Here is a 17,677-nt window from a genome sequence, read left to right on the forward strand (position 1 = left end):
TTTTATAAAAAATGAAAATAATCTTTAAAAAGTGTCAACAGGTTATTTATTAGTTTCCTTAACATGAGTATACAGTGCCTCTTTTATACCATACCTACAGAATTTAAAGGAAATTATACTAGAATTATATATTTTCTGCCCACAACAATATATTGTGGACATTTGCTGTAAAATGTTCAACCTTTCTAATGGCTGTGGTATTTTATTATATAAACAGGTCATTCCTATATGCTTGCATATATCTTCCCTCCACATTTTCACTACTTTGGTTGCATTGGGATGAACATCCATATATGTATATATTTTTTGTCTTTGTCCTACTATTTCCTTAGAATACATTCTTAAAAGTAGAATGGTTTTTGCACGGGAGGCTGAAAGTCTGATTTCTTTTTGAATTTTTTTTTTTAACGTTGGCCAACTTGTTTAAAGCCTTATGTCTTGAGGATAGTTTTGGACTGTTCGTTTACAACAATAATAGTAAATGTTCCTTGGGGCTTTAATTCTCCCTGTTCATTTTACATTTTATCCTTAGGTGAGCACATTGTTTCCCACATGACTCCCCAAAGTATATTTTTTCCTCTAAGGTCTGAGTCTTATATCTAGCTTCCTTTTTAACATTTTCGATATATGATACATGAATGTCTCAAGTTTATTATATCCAAAATTGAATTTTTACATTCCCTTCTTTTAACAAAATAATGAGTCATTAGAGATTTTCTCTTGATAGATACCTGTTTATTTATTAAAAACGTTCAGTTGTTGATTGTACATAGTTACTTTTATTACAAAGTTTATTTTAGTAACTTCTGGAAAAAATTAATAAATAATTGATTTACCAGAATCACCAAAGGGATGTTATGATGAAGTCAAAAGTTGGTGTCAAGAAAGGCCAGGTTTAAAAAATAAAGATTACTTTGTGTTTCAAGTCCACACTCTTAAAATATTTATTTACTTAAGCAACAAATTTCTTTAAAATAGTAAATTGATTTTAAAAGACTGAACATGTGTGATCAGTGTTAGTATGAATTGGTCTGAATCTGAGTTCCAGATTCTATGATATCTCTTAAATTAGGACAGCAGAGCCCATATTGGGAATTTTTAAAAAATCTTTAAAAAAATTGTTACTGAGGTTTATTTGATTTACAGTATTATATAATTTTCATGTGTACAGTACAATGATTCACAGTTTTTAAAGATTATATTCCAAGTTACCTATAGGGAATCTTTTTAAGAATGCAGTTCCTGATTTTAACAAAAATGACTTAGGCTGGCATAAATCCTTATGGAGGAGGTCACCATTACTCTGACCATGGTTTGGCCTCAGGCCAAACTACAGGGAGGTAGCACAGCCCCGCCCATCAACAGAGAAGTGGATTAAAGGTTTACTGAGCATGGCCCTGCCCACCAGAGCAAGTCCCAGTTTCCCCCACAGCCAGTCCCTCCCATCAGGAAGTTTACACAAGCCTCTTAACCTCATCCATCACAGGGCAGACAAAATAAAAACCACAATCACAGAAAACTAACCAAATTGATCACATGGATCACAGCTCTGTGTAACTCAGTGAAATATGAGCCATACCGTGTAGGGTCACTGAAGATGGTTGGGTCATAGTGAAGAGTTCTGACCAGATGTGGTGCACTGGAGGATGGAATGGCAACAGCTTCAGCATTCTTGCCTTGATAACCCCATGAGCAGTATGAAAAACCAAAAAGATACGATATTGAACGATGAACCCTCCAGGTCGGTAGGTGTCCAATATGCTACTGGAGAAGAGTGGAGAAGTAGCTCCAGAAGGAATGAAGAGGCTGAGCTAAAGCAAAAACAGTGGCCAGTTGTGAATGTGACTGGTGGTGGAAGTAAATTCCAGTGCTGTAAAGAACAGTATTCATAGGAACCTGTAATGTTAGATTTGTGGCTCAAGTTAAATTGGAAATGGTCAAACAGGAGATGGCAAGAGTGAACGTAACACAATATTTACCATTTTAACTATTCATAAGTTTTCAATCCAGTGGCATTGCTAAGCAGTGATCACCACAGTCCATCTCCAGAACTCTTTCATCATCCGGTACTGACACTGTATCTATTAAGCACTAACACCACATTCGTTCTTCTGTTCCTTATCCCTTCCATCTCTGGCAACTACCATTTTATTTTCTGTCTCTGAATTTGACTACTCTGGGAATATCATATAAGTGGAATTACACAGTATTTGTCTGCCTGCAGCTGGCTTATTTCACTTAGCATAATATTTTCAAGGTTCATCCTTATTGTAGTATATGATAGGATTTCCTTTTTTAAGGCTGAAAAAGATTCCCTTGTGTGTGTGTGTGTGTGTGTGTGTGTGTGTGTGTATACAGACACCACATTAATCTGCTTTTGTTCATCTTCCAGTGGACATTTCGGTTGTTTCTATCTTTTGACTATTGTGAATAATGCTCCTGTGAACATTGCTGTACAGATATGTTATTCAAGTCCTTGCTTTCAATTCTTTTGTGTGTATACCTCGAAGTAGGATTGCTGGATCAGTAGTGATTCTATATTAAATTTTTTAGTAAGAGCCATACAGTTTTTCACAGCAACTGTCCCATTTCAGATTCCCCAAAACAATGCATAAGGGTTCCAATTTTTCCACATCTACCTTAACACTGGTTTTCTGTTTTTTATTTTTTGTTTGTGTGATAAAATAGCTATCCAAATGGGTTCGAAGTGTTATCTCATGATATGCATTTGCCAAAAGATTAGAGATGTTGAACATCTTTTCATGTGCTTATTGGCCATTTGTGTATCTTCTTTAAAGAACTGTCTATTCAAGTCCTTTGCCTGTTTTTAAAATGGGCTCTTTTTTTGTGTGGAGTTTTAAGGATTCTTTACGTATTCTAGATATTAATTTAATATCAGATATGTAATATAAAATTATTTCCTCCCATTCTGTGGGTTGCTGTTTTATTCTGTTGATAGCATCCACTGACACTTTGACATTTGACCATGCATGCGTGGATTTATTTATGGGCTTTTTGTTCTGCCTTTTGTCTATATGTCCTTATGCCAGTACTATATTGTCTTGATTATTGTAGCTTTGTAGAAAATTTGATGTTAGCCAGTATGGCTTCCAATTTCTTCCTTTTCAATACTGTTTTGGCTGTTTCTTGATATTACATATGAATTTTTGGAATGTTTTTCCTATTTCTGAAAAAAAATCATTGGGATTTTGATAGGCATTGCATTGAATTTTTAGATCACTTTGGGTATTATTGGTATGTTAACAAAATTAAGTCTTTCAGTCTGTGAACATGGGATTTTTTTTTTATTGTGTCTGTTTTCTTTCTTTTATCAGTCTTTTTTAGTTTTCAGTGTACACTTCCTTGACTAAGTTTATTCCTGAGTATTTTATTCTTTTTGATGCTATTGTACATGGAATGATTTTTATTTCAAACTGTTTAGTGTTAGTGTATAGAAATGCAGCTGATTTTTGTGTCTTGATTTGTATTCTACTTTTTTGATGAATTTATTGAGCAAGGCTTTTTGTGTATTCTTTTGGGAACTCGACATATATGATCATGTCATCTTCAGACAGATAATTAGGCTTTTTTCTTTCCAGTTTCGATGCTTTTTATTTGTTTTTCTTGATGTTTTGCTCTGGCTAGAACTTCTACTACATTATTGAATAGAAGTGGCAAAATTTGTCTTCCTTGTCCTCTTCCTGAACTTAGAGGAAAAGCTTTCAGCCCTATACCATCGAGTATGGTGTAAGCTGTTGGATCTTTCTCTTATATATTTTTATTATGTTGAGGTAGTTTCTTTCTATTCCTAGTAGGATTTTTTTTTTATCATAAAATGGTAGTGTGTTTTGTCAAATCCTTTTTCTGCATCAATTGAGATGATTATGTGGTTTTTCTCCATTTTTTTAATGTGGCATATCACATTGATTAATTTTAGTATGTTGAACTATTCTTGAATTCCAGCAATAGATCCCATTTCGTCTTGGTGTTCAATCATTTTACTATGCCGCTGAATTTAGTTTGCTGGCATTTTGTTCAGGGTTTTTGCATCAGTGTTTATAGGGATATGGATCTGTACTTTCCTTGTAGTGTCTTTGGTTTATTATCAGGCAAAGCTGACCTTAGGAAATATTTCTTCCTCTTCAGTTTTTAGGAAGAGCCTGAGAAGGATTGGTGTTGGTTCTTCTTTAAATCTTTGGTAGAACCCACCAGTGAAGCCATCAGGTTGAGTACTTTTCTTTGTTAGGAGATTTTTGATTACTTATTTGACCTTCTTACTAGTTGTAGGTCTATTCAGCTTTTCTTTCTTTCTTCTATTTAGGTTTTGTGTTTCTAGGAATTTGTCTGTTTTATCTAGTTTATTCCATTTGTTGGCATACTTTTGTTATAGTAGTCTGCTACTGTCATACTTATTTCTGGTAAGTAATATGGTCTCCACTTTCATTTCTGATGTTTTATTTGAGTCTTCTTTCAAAACCCATCTAGCTAAAGGTTTGTCCCTTTTTTTAACCTTTTTTCAAAACCAATTTTTGGTGGTTTTTTTTTTTTTCTCTTCTTTTTCTATTCACTGTCTCTGTCCTGAAGTTTACTATTTCTTTTCTTCTATTAGCCTTGAGTTTTCAGAACAGTTTGGGGGCACACTACCTTAATTACTTTAGCTTTATAATAAGCCTGGTGAATCGGTGGTCCCTGACCTTCTTGACACCACAGACTGGTTTTGTGGAAGACAGTTTTTCCACAGACCAGGGGGTGGGAGTTGGTTTTGGGATTCTTTAGTTTGATTGCATTTACTGTGTACTTTATTTCTTTTATTATTACATAATGATATATAATGAAGTAATTATACAAATCACCGTAACGCAGAAGCAGTGGGAGCCCTGAGCTTGGTTTCTTGCAACTAGACGGTCCCTTCTTGGGGGTGATGGTATATTCAGTGTCCATAATCTCGTTTTGGTTGCTGTCACTGCAGAAAACCCCGCTTTGCAAAGAGAGGATGTTGGAAATGGAAGCAGGCTTTTCAGTACTTTTGTGGCAATCTCAGGATATGCTGCCTTGACTTTAATCCCGAACATATGGAGATCTGAAGTTGTCTCAAACATACTTTAAAGGCCACCATCATTTGCAGCGTCAAGCAGTTGATGCTCTTCCAGCACAGACAAAGTCGATTCACCTGGCTTATTCACAAATGGGTCTTGGATCCATTCCTTCCCGGTTCAGAGGTCTTTTGTGGTTGGGAAGTAATGAATGCTCTGACTCTTGAAAGCTGACATAGGTGATCATGCACCTACCAGGAGAAAAGACCCTGACTCAGTCTCTTTCAAAATCTCCGCTAATATTTGAAATACGTCAAAAACCCCAATGTTCATTCATTGACCTGTAATTCCAGTTTGACTTTGAACACAGCCATTTTTTCTGCTGACTTGAACAGTCTTCTTTCTCCCCTGAAGTGACAGATTGAGTTCATTGAGCAGGTTTAATATGTCACACGAGTAAGCAAGGTTTGCGACCCATTCTGTGTCACTGAAATGTCTTGCTAATGGGGACTGTGTTTCCAAAAGAAATCTCTAGAGCAGCTCTCAAAACTCGAGATCTCTAGCCAGTGACCCACCTTAAGAGAGCTCTCTGTATGAGAGAAGCGTGCTCTGCGTCCATCTCCTCACACAGCCACACAAACAGATGTGAGTTAGGGCGGTGCGCTTTAATGTGCTTGATAATTTTGATCACATCCTACAAAACACTGTGAAGTTCAGGTGGCATTTTTTGGCTAGCCAGCACTTCTGTATGGGTGACACAGTGTGTAGACTCACATTTGAAAGCAACCTCTTTGACCTGACTAGTGAAACCATAACGCCTTCCATTCATGGCAGCTGCTCCATCCATATAAATACTACAAAAAGTGACCAGTTTTCCTGATATGTAGTGATTCAAAGACTTGCAGCTGTGGTGTTGGTTGGCAACAAAAGTGCACATAATATATCTTCATGCACATCCTCCTGAAAAATATATTGCATGAAAACAAGCATTATTGCCTTGCTGTCAACAGTAGTAGACTTGTCAACTTCAGTTGAGTACCACGTGACTCATTAACCCTCCCTGACAACTGGGCCTCAGTATTCTTTTCTGTTTCATCAGTTTGTCTAGTTTTGGTGCTAGTCAAAAAAATAACACGTTTCACCTTTTGGACTAAAGCCTCTGCTGAAAGTTCACAATGAATGTGCTTATCGGCATGCAGGATCAACTCTTCACCAATAGTAAGGGGCTTCTTAGCTTTAGCAATGAGATAAACCATGAAGAATGATGCTCTCAGTGCAGACACATTTGAAGAAGTGGTGGCCTTCAATCATTGTTCCTGTTCTTTGTGTTCACATTTTTTTCTTTTGAAAAATTCTGAAGACTTGTCTTAATGCAGGGTGCTTGGTCTCCAGGATGCAAAGCAATTTGGAATGTTTCATGGCTTTGTTGTGTAGCCAGTTGCCACATACTATGCAAAGCAGGCTTGGAGAATGTGAATCACCTGTTGCAATGAGACCGTAATTTAAATAGAACTCTTGCTATTTCCTTTTAAATGCAGTTTTCTTTTTGTTAACAGTCTTAGAATTTTCTGCTGTCTCATCACTCGATCTTTCCTCCTTTGCAAAGAGACTTTCCAGTGATTTTTTTTTTTTTTTAACTCATTTTGGCTAGGATTAGCTTGTGGGCTTACCTAAACTATGACTGAGACAAGTATGCGGTGCAGGAAAGAGATTCAGATGGAAAAAGTAAATAAAATAATGGGCAGCCACGTGCAGACTAAAATAATATCAGATTCTGCCTTAAAGCCTGCCCCCAGATGCAGCTGTACAATGGAAGTACATCAACTCACTTGCCACTATATAGCCTGCCATCAGCTGCAGCTTGATTGTCACTTGCCAGTCACTGATTGGGTTTTGATGAGTCTGCAAGCAGTTGATTTATTATGACTCTGCAGTCAAACCTCTCTGCTAATGATAATCTGTATTTGCAGCCCCTCCGCAGTGCCTCAGCTCCACCTCAGATCATCAGGCTTTAGATTCTCATAAGGAGTGCACAACCAAAATCCCTTGTATGCGCAGTTCACAGTAGGGTTTGCTCTCCTATGAGAAGCTAATGCTGCTTCTGATCTGACGGGAGGCAGAGCTCAGGTGGTAACGCTAGCAGTGAAGAGTGGCCGTAAATACACATGAAGCTTCTCTGGCTTCCTCTCCACTCACCTCCTGTTGTGCGGCCCAGTTCTGTTAAGAACTGTTAAGGCCACAGACTAGTAGCAGTCTGTGACCCGGGGGTTGGGGGCCACTGTGGTAAATGATGATATGTGAGTCTTTAAGCTTTATCCTTCAAGGTAGCCTTCACTATTCTTATAACTTTGTATTTCCAAGTGAATTTTAGATTAATATTGTCAGTTTCTGCATATGGTAAAAGAAAACCTGCTGGTATTTTGACTGGGATTGCATGGAGTCTTAATTTGGGGAGAATTGACATCTTTACAGAATTGGAATTTCCGAGAATCAGCAAACATTAATTTATCATTTAATGTATTTAAAATTTTTCTCAGGACCAAGATTTTTTGTTTGTTTTCTGTGTTTTGTTTTAGGTAAGTGAAATAATAGCATCTTTTGTTTTTTTGCCACTGGGAACTCTTCAGTATGGAAGAAAAAATTGACATTGAAGGAAAGAAAAGAAGAATTGTTTGAGCCAAGATTTTAAACAGAAGGAAGGCAGAGTATGTGAGGCCGATTCTGGCGGGCTGGTAGCTGTGATGGCAGGCATTGGAGGAACTTCTGTTCTGATTGCTCTTTTTCTGTTGTTGTTCCTGTCAATGGAGTAGGTAGCAAAGTCATCACCTGAAAGTGAGGGTTAAGGATGAGTGTTGTAGATGTGAGGAGACATAATATGGTATTAAATAATCAGCTAGGAAATTGGGAAATAGAAGATTGCTAGGCAGTATGAAGGGAATATTTAAGGTTTGGGGTTCATGACCTTCATGAATTTAGTCAGATTGATTAGCATGGTGGTTTGTTTTTCAGCCATATTCAGCTACATAGGCACAAGCCGTCCTTGGCAGGGTGGGTTTTTCCCCAGGAAATATGGGCGTAGGAGGGATAGTCGGAGCCAAAGGAGTAAGAATATATGAAAATTAAACTGGGTGAGGAGGTATGTCCACATAAAGTGGATGAGGGACAGTGAATGTGATAAGCTTAATAAATTGTAGGACCTAATGGGATCAAAAGATTGTTGGAATTAGGTTATTAGAGTGTGTGAGCTGGACATAACAGCAGGTAGTGGTTAGAGTTATACATGCCAATTTAATTTCATGCCAATACATAATTTACTGTACTGTCACATTTTTATTGTTTGTATCAATCTTCATGTGATAAATGTATGTATAGGACAGTCCAGGTTTCTTTATGTAAGACTTTCGGGGCCAGATAGGTTTTGGATTGCTTCCTTTTTTCCTCTTTTCAGAAGTTTATCAATTAATACTAGTTTTTCAAATAACTTAACTTTTGGCTTTGTCGATCTGTGTTGTATGTTTATTTTCTATTTCATTACTTTTTGCTCTTACCTTTACTTTATCATTTATTCTGTTTTGGAGTTCAGTTTTGTTTTTTTTCTTTTTTTGTAACTTTCAGATGATTACTTAGAACATTGGTTTTTGGCCTTTCTACTGAATATGTATTTTAAAGCTAAAAATTTTCTTCTTAAGAAAATCAGCTGTGTCCTACACATTTTGATAGGAAATATTTTAAAAGCATTCCATTAAAAATTTTTTTTAGCTCTCCCTATGAGTTCTCCTTATATTCATGGGCTGTTTAGAGGTTTATTGTTTCATCTTCACATATATAAGGATTTTCTTATATTGTTATTAATTCATGGTTTAATTTTTCTGAGATCACAGAAGCATGCCTATCCTTTGAAATTTGTTAACACTTACTTTTGCTCCAGTTTGTGGTCACTTTTGGTAAATGTTTTTTATGCATTTACCAAGAAGGTTATTTTCTGCATTTGTTAGGTATAGTTTCTATATGTCAGTTAGGTTGTTCGTTGTAAAGTTCAAATCTTTTCCTGTGTCTTCTGGTCTGCTTATTCTTGTTTTGGCATGCTTGTTCTTTCAATTACTGAGAAAGCTGTGTTAAAATCCACTTGTTAGAATTGTGGACTTCACGTAGTTCTATTCATGTTGACTTTATATACTATATCCTTGTTTATTAGTCTATTTAGAAAAAAATGGTTTTTACATCTATAAAATTTAATGCAATATTTTAACAAATTAGTCTATGAGGAAGGTCACAAATTACCCTCCAAATGAAATTTCTTAAATATTAGAAGCACTTGTAGACATTTTGAAGCATCTGCAGAGTGTTACCAAAAGGAGAAGGGGATGACAGAGGATGAGATGGTTGGATAGCATCACCAACTCAATGGACATGAGTTTGAGCCAACTCCGGGAGATAGTGAAGGATAGGGAAGCCTGGTGTGCTGCGGTCCATTGGGTCACAGAGTCAGACACGACTTAGCAACTGAACAACAACAAAACGAAAGGGTTGTGCATCTCTAAAGTTGCTGGCAGTAAGAAAGTTAGTAAGGCAAAGTTGCTAAGTAAGGCTTAGTATTGTCTTTGAGCTATTATCTGCCATGTGTGTTTATCTTGAATAAATTTCTAATTGCCTTTCATATTTGGCCCTTGATTTTGCTTAGATTTGTAGAATGCACCAAACATGTTGAGGAAATGTTAAATTGTATAGAAGGAAAGCAAAGTTACTACATGTGAGGTCATATAATGTGCATTTTACATCCTAACCATGCTAATTTACTATGATAAATGGATATTTTATATATTTGTGTGTTTTAGCCACTCAGTTGTGTCTGGCTCTATGCGACCCCATGGATTGTAGCCCACCAGGCTCTTCTGTGCATGGGATTCTCCAGGCAAGAATACTGGAGTAGGTTGCCATTTCCTTCTCCAGGGGATCTGCCCGACCGTGGGATCGAACCCAGGTCTCCTGCATTGCAGGCAGATGCTTTACCATCTGAGCTACTAGGGAAGTCCAAATATATTTAAAGTTTAAATGACAAGTGATTGGGGAGTATTAGTTGATATGTTATATGATTTTTCGTCTTTAAAGTAGGAAAAAACGAGCTTCTGGTAAGGATTTTGCAAAGAATATGTGCTTTTCCGCAGAAGATACCTGACTTTTGGTGTTATTAGGTGCATTCAAATTTGGAATTGTGGTGCCTTCCTGGTAAATTGAACATTTATTATAATGAAATATTCCACTATATTTTTGCCTATATATCTATATATGTCTTTCTCACACATTAAAGTTTTCTGTAATAAAGTATAGCCCCACAAGCTTTCTTATGGTTTGTGTCTTACAAAATATATCTTTATTCATGCTTATTCTTTCCATAATCCCATATTTTAGATGTATTCTCTATAATCACCTTATAATTAGGTTTTTTAAATCTAATTTGGATTATTTATTGATCCTTTTTCCCCCTCTGTTATTAATAGCTTTGTCAGCTATACAGTTAGCCCTTCATATCCACGGACTTTGTACCTGTGGATTCAATCAACTATGGATCGAAAATATCCCAGAAAAAATTCCAGAAAATTCCCCAGAGCAAAACTTGAATTTACTGCAGCCAGAAGCTATTTAATAGCATTTACATTTTATTAGGTATTATAAGTAAAATAAGAATAACTTAAAATATGTGAGAGGATGTGTGGTTTTTATATGCAAATTCTATGCCATTTTATATAAGGGACTTTAGCATCCTCAAATTTTGGTATCCTCTGAGGTTCCTGGAACAGATACCAAGGAACAACTATATATATACTCTAATTGACCTCCTAGTGGTTATTCCGGAGATTACCACATACATCTTTCACCTACTGACATTTGAAGTAAGTGAGAACTTTTCCCATTTCCTAGTCAATGAAAGGTTTTAGAACACTTTAGCTTATTAATACTACCCCTCCAAATTGTGTACTGTTATTGTTGTGCATTGTAATATTTTAAATTCCACAAAATACTGTCGTCATTCTGTTTAGTCAGTATTCATTTAGAGTTATGGATTTATCCTGTTCAATGTGTTTCATTTCTTGGTGTATATCCAAGCTGTATCTGGAATCCCTCTTTTCCTTCTACTTAAAGAAGTCTCTTTAGTGCTTCCTGGTGACAGATTCTCTGATTCTGTTTGACTAAAAATGTCTCTATTTTGTCTTCATTTCTGAAGGGTATTTTTTCAGATACAGAATTCTGTTTTGACATTTCCCCTGTTCCCAGCACTTTGAGAATATCATTTTGTTGTCCTCTGGCTTCCATTATTTATTCAAAGCTAGCTGTATCTTACTGTTATTCTTAGAGTTAATATTCTTTAATTTATTCTGGCTGCTTTTAAGATGTTTGTGGCTGTTTCTGTCTTTTTGTTTCTGTCCATCCTTCCACCTTCCCCCTTTACTTTGATTTGCCTAAGTGTGGTTTTCTTTGTATTTGTTATGCTTGGGAGTTTAGAACTTGAATCTGGCTTGATGTCATTGTTCAGTTTTGTTTTGTTTTTTTAAGTTTTAAACTATCAGGCCCTTAAGTATTTCTTCTCCCTCATATGTGGTTACCTTTTTTCTGGGTTCTAGTTACATGTATTTTGGACCTTTTCTTCATGTGTCATATTTTTTCATACTTGTCTGTATTTTCCATTTTTGTGTCTTTTTGGGCCGCAGGGTAAGTATGTTCTTCTTTTCTGTCTTCTGGATCATTCTTTCTCCAGTTGTATCTAACCTAATGTTAAAGTCATCCATCAGTTTCTTAATTTCTGTTTTTAAAATTGTATTTTTCAGTTTTCTGTGTTTTCAGCATTGTTTAAAATTCTTAAAAAGAAAAAAAAACTCCTTTTAACACAGTAAATTAGCTTATTTTACCACATTATTGACTGGGGGATTTTTGCAGAAACTAACCCCTGTGGCTGGTGATTTGTTATTTATGAGTATTGAAATGTCTCCAGTCAATAACATCCAGGTAACAAAAGATGTGTTAATATGTCTCTGGTCAGTAGTGTATTAAAAAACTGATTTCTGCTAGCACCATTATCTGGGTCTGCTATGGGTCTGTTTCTAGTGCCATTTTAAAGTCTTAGTTTTCAGTCAGATCTTGATTGGGGTTTTTTTCTGTAGACTTTTATATGAAAAATGATAAGATAATTTTAATTTGGGGTCTTTTTGCTGATAAGATTTACTTTTGCCAAAACCTTTTGGGAAGATTTTATTGGTATGCAGCTAGGCTAATGATACTAGGTGTAGCCTATATTACCTTAATATGGTCAGATTGAAATGATTTGAATCTATACTTCTTTCCTTCTGTGGCCTATTCTCTTTCTGGTTTACCTTTATAAAATAGGGTATAGTTCTCTGGATTCTCTCCAGCTTCCCAATGTGTTTACTGAAGCTATTCCTCCTAACTAGACCCTGAATTGAATTTTTGTACCACTATGCAAAGAACTGTTGAAAGCTCTGCTTAGCTTCTCAGACTCGCAGCTGATGATTTAAGAATCAGTGAGTCTTAAGTGTGGTCCCACCTGTTTCATCTAGGTCTCAGAAGAATTTCTGTGCAAATTCTCACCGTCTTGAAAGTTCTTAGGTTTTAAACAGATTACTTTTTGCTCTGCTTTTCTAGTGAATCTCAGGGACATACTGGTTTGAAGCAACCTACTCCACCGTTGTCAAAAGCAAAATGCTCAGATGTTTAGAATTTTACAGATCACACCAGATAATACAGTGCACATACCTTATGGAAGTGAACGTGTTATCTCAGTGGTGGGATCTGTGAATATCTGTCTCGCTTGCTACAGTGCAAGTTTTCCTAGTGGGAATCGGGTGCACTGTCATCTGTTAGGGAATGTGATTTGGAATAAGCCGACTTTTGTGGTTTATATTACAGGCTGTTAAAAAACAGACATTCTACAGCACAGCTACTTGTTTGATTGATTCCTATAAGTGACTAGCCATCCTTCAGTTCCTCTCATGTTTCTTGCTCTTTCTTGGCACAGAGTTTTTGCACATACTATTCTCTGTCTGGCATAAACACCTGCATACTTGGGTTTGAGTATGAAGCAGTTCTCAGTGAAGCCTGCCCTGACCATGACTTTAGGTCAGATAAATGAGTTTTTATACGTACTCATTTGTATGATGGTTTGACTAATGTCTGTTTGCCCCTACTAGACTCTGAACTGTGAGGTCAGAAATTTTGCCTTTTCTCCTTGACCATTTTATCATAGGTACCTCGTTCAGTATTTCAAAGTACCTGTTTTGCATAGGTTATTAGTTATTAATAGATTATCAATTAATATTTATATAAATGAAATAACAGAATGAGTAAAGGAAGAAATGTAAGAAATGCTGAGATAATAATGAGTAAAACTTGAAAGCTCACTGCTTTTGAGCAAAAGCCAGATTTAATCAAACACTGTATTTGCATGGTACAGTTAGAGTTCTGTAGAGTTACATGTACAGTGTAAAAAATACTTCAAAAGATTCCCCCGAAAATTTATTACTGTGTTTTAAGATTTGTCCCCATCCCTCTATAAATATTTTATTATTTAAGTTTTAATAGCATTGTGTTTTTGATGAAATTATCATTCAGAGGATGACAAATTATGTCATTGCCAGTCATTCTACTATAGAAATAAATGGGGAGAAAAATCGTTATTCTTGAAAGATTTACAGTCTGAGAGGTAAATGATTTTGGAGCTTATGTACAAAATAAGATGCTGTGGTTTATTCTACCAAGGGCTATTGGTCTTTTATTCATCCAGGGTGATGACATTTGAACTGAATCTTGATTGATGAGGAAGAGTTAATTAAATGGCTAAAGGAATAGTTTCATTTAGGTATGTATTATTATGAAAGCATATAATGTCTTTGTGGATTGACAAATAGTAATTTTGCTAGTGGCTAGGGCAGTTTGCAGGAAGAATTTGTAAAAGCAGATTGGGGCTACACATGTAGATTATTAGTTCATCCTTTGACATGGGGGCTATCAAAAGCCATTAAGGATATTTGCTGTTATTATATGCATTAAGGAAAAACTTAAAGGTTATAATTGTTATAATTGCATTCTTTTAGCCAGAATTAGGGGCATGAAAAAGTTCAGGAGATATTTTAGTGGTAAAATTAACAAGGTTTCAAGTTGTTTACTTATTTTATGTAGTGAAAAATTTCAACTGATAATATAGTCAAAGGCAGGTTTAAAATTTGTATAACATTTGCATGATGTGCTACAGAACGTAAATTTTCTAATTTGTGTTTTCTTTCAGATCTTATGGAAAATTTTGGCTGTAGCCCTCAAACTAGAAGCTGAAGTAATAGAAGCTGTGTACCATGCATTAGGGTATTAAAGAAAATTAATTTTTGATTTAAATATTTGGACTATAAGGAAGGAAAGGTGACTGAAAATGGGGCGGAAGAAAATACAAATCACACGCATAATGGATGAAAGGAACCGACAGGTAAATGAAATTTTAACTTATCTATTTTAATAGATGTAAATTTTTTTAAAAAGTGTAGACTGGAATAGTGTTTTAATTTAAAGTCTAAATATTTTTTATTTCTAGACTACATTAAAAAATTTAGTTACCAGAATTTCTGACTTTCCATCATATGCTTTAAAGTAACTTTTTTATTATTATTATAGAAATTGTTTTCTTAATTATAGAAACATAGATAAGCAAAATAGGAAAGTAAAATCACTGCAATTCCACTGGTACCATCCATTGTGTAGGTTTCAGGTCAGTTGCTTAGTCGCATATGACTCTGAAACCCCATGGACTGCAGCACTCCAGGCTTCCTTGTCCATCACCAACTCCCGGAGCCTACTGAAACTTATGTCCATCGTGTCGGTGATGCCATCCAGCCATCTCATCCGCTGTCGTCCCCTTCTCCTCCCACCTTCAATCTTTCCCAGCATCAGGGTCTTTTCCAATGAGTTGGTTCTTCATATCAGGTGGCCAAAGTATTGGAGTTTTATCTTTAGCATCAGTCCTTCCAATGAATATTCAGGACTGATTTCTTTTAGGATTGACTGGGTGGATGTCCTTGCTGCCCAAGGGACTCTCAAGAGTCTTCTCCAACACCACAGTTCAAAAGCGTCAGTTCTTTGGTGCTCAGCTTTGTTTATAGCCCAACTCTCACATCCATACATGACTACTGGAAAACCGATAGCTTTGACTAGACAGACCTTTGTTGGCAAAGTAATGTCTTTGCTTTTTAGTATGCTGTCTAGGTTGATCATAGCTTTCCTTCCAAGGAGCAAGTGTCTTTTAATTTCATGGCTGCAGTAACCATTTGCAGTGATTTTGGAGCCCCCCAAAATAAAAGTCTCTCACTGTTTCCTTTGTTTCCCCTTCTATTTACCATGCAGTGATGGGACCAGATGCATGATCTTAGTTTTCTGAATGTTGAGTTTTAAGCCAACTTTTTCACCGTCCTCTTTCACTTTCATCAAGAGACTCTTTAGTTTGTCTTCTCTTTTTGCCATAAGGGTGGTGTCATCCGCATATCTGAGATTATTGATATTTCTCCCGGCAATCTTGATTCCAGCTTGTGCTTCTTCCAGCCCAGCATTTTGCATAATGTACTCTGCATGTAAGTTAAATAAGCAGGGTGACAATATACAGCCTTGACATACTCCTTTCCCGATTTGGAACCAGTCTGTTGTTCCATGTCCAGTTCTAACTGTTGCTTCTTGACCTGCATACAGATTTCTCAGGAGGCAGGACAGGTGGTCTGGTATTCACATCTCTTTAACAGTTTTCCACAGTGTGTTGTGATCCATAAAGCAAAAGTAGATGTTTTTCTGGAACTCTCTTGCTTTTTTGATGATCCAGCGGATGTTGGCAATTTGATTTCTGGTTCTTCTGCCTTTTCTAAATCCAGCTTGAACATCTGGAAGTTCATGGGTCACATACTGTTGAAGCCTGGCGTGGAGAATTTTGAGCATTACTTTGCTAGTGTGTGAGATGAGTGCAATTGTGCGGTAGTTTGAACATTCTTTGGCATTGCCCTTCTTTGGGATTGGAATGAAAACTGACCTCTTCCAGTCCTGTGGCCACTGCTGAGTTTTCCAGATTTGCTGGCGTATTGAGTGCAGCGCTTTAACTGCATCATCTTTTAGGACTTGAAATAGCTCAACTGAAATTCAGTTACCTCCACTAGCTTTGTTCATAATGATGCTTCCCAGGACCCACTTGACTTCGCATTACAGGATGTTTGGCTCTAGGTGAGTGATCACACCATCGTGGTTATCTGGGTCTTGAAGATCTTTGTTGTATAGTTCTTCTGTGTGTTTTTGCCACCTCTTCTTAATATCTTTTGCTTCTGTTAGGTCCATACCATTTCTGTCCTTTTTTGTGCTCATCTTTGTATGACATGTTTCCTTGATATCTCTAATTTTCTTGAAGAGATCTCTAGTCTTTCCCATTCTATTGTTTTCCTCTATTTCTTTGCATTGATCACCGAGGAAGGCTTAGCACAATATATTTATGTGTATTTATGTGTAGGTTTAGCATAATATATATAGCCTTCTGTGCACTTGATTATGTTTGTAGTTTTCCATATTATTTTAAATTATCATATCTCTTTTCATAATGTAAGTTAACTTTGGTTATTAGTGAATGTGTTCTGAGCAGTTAGATTTTCTGATTAAGCAACAGGTAATGAGAATTATTTTTGTAACTCTTATTATCACATATATTTTTAAGTCACTTATGTGTATATCTCATGTTTAAGAGATAAAGTATTTTGAACTTAATTTTCACTGCAGTATCAGTAAACCCTTGCAAACTCAAGATAATTACAATGATACTGGTATATGAAGCCCAGAAATTATGAGAGTTTAACGCAGGGGTTGGCGAACTATGTTCTGTGGGCTGGCTGCCTGTTTTTTAATAAATAAGCATTATTACTTCATTGCCATGCATGGTTGTTTACATAGTGTCTTTGGCTGCTTTCACACTAAAATAGCAAAGTTGAGTAGTTACCCCAGAGATTTGTATAGCCCATCGACCTAAAATCTTGTTTTAGATTAGACTTAAAATCTTCTTTCCTTATTTTAAAGGAAAGAAGGAAAAAATAATATCATAGGCTATTGTCAATGAACTAATATTCAGAGCATAAGCAGGAGGGAGAGAGATTATCTCCAGAAAGGCTGAACATCAGAAATTTCAAGAACATCTGTTTTTTTTTATCTTATCAGTAACAGAACAGTATTGAAGATGTGTTCTGGAAAGTCTGAGTAGTAGTTCATCCAGTAGTACAGATATAATTGGGGACAGAACTCAACTGAGCAGCTGGTAGAGAAGTTAGTGGAAGTGATTATGGTTGCTGAGTGACTGAATTGAAGAGGGCCCTTGTTTCAGCTCATGAAGATTCCTTAGCTATAGTGTTAAGGCTCACACAGTATGATTCATTATGAAGGCTGCTAACGAGAGAAGACTGGTAAAATAATCATTCGATCATTCCAAAGGAATGATTCTAACAAGACTGTAAGTAAGTTTCCTTTCACAAGTCTGAGGATTTTGACATGTAGAGGGGGCATGGGGACCTGTTTCATGAGCATGTGCAGTGTAAATGTAAAATAGGGTTTATTAGGGACTAAAACACAATCAG

At 36.2% G+C, this 17,677-nt stretch overlaps 1 protein-coding gene across 36 annotated transcripts in view; it reads left to right on the forward strand.

Annotated features, from left to right (window-relative positions):
- The window catches only part of MEF2A (myocyte enhancer factor 2A), a 167,549-nt gene that overhangs the window by 67,888 nt on the left and 81,984 nt on the right, over nucleotides 1–17,677 (forward strand). For 23 of the 36 annotated variants that reach the window (XM_081551309.1, XM_081551312.1, XM_081551314.1 and 20 more), the window contains one exon: nucleotides 14,329–14,520. In XM_081551309.1, the coding sequence (XP_081407435.1) occupies nucleotides 14,467–14,520 (54 nt within the window). In that variant the 5' untranslated portion in view covers nucleotides 14,329–14,466. Of the gene's footprint in view, nucleotides 1–1,633; nucleotides 1,746–7,609; nucleotides 7,739–13,827; nucleotides 13,903–14,328; nucleotides 14,521–17,677 lie in introns of those variants that run through there. The other 13 variants (XM_081551313.1, XM_081551331.1, XM_081551328.1 and 10 more) reach the window with 3 other exon arrangements.

Source organism: Giraffa tippelskirchi, chromosome 12 (genome assembly GCF_054371585.1).
Source record: "Giraffa tippelskirchi isolate mGirTip1 chromosome 12, T2T-mGirTip1v1.2.pri, whole genome shotgun sequence".
Classification (NCBI taxonomy): domain Eukaryota; kingdom Metazoa; phylum Chordata; class Mammalia; order Artiodactyla; family Giraffidae; genus Giraffa; species Giraffa tippelskirchi.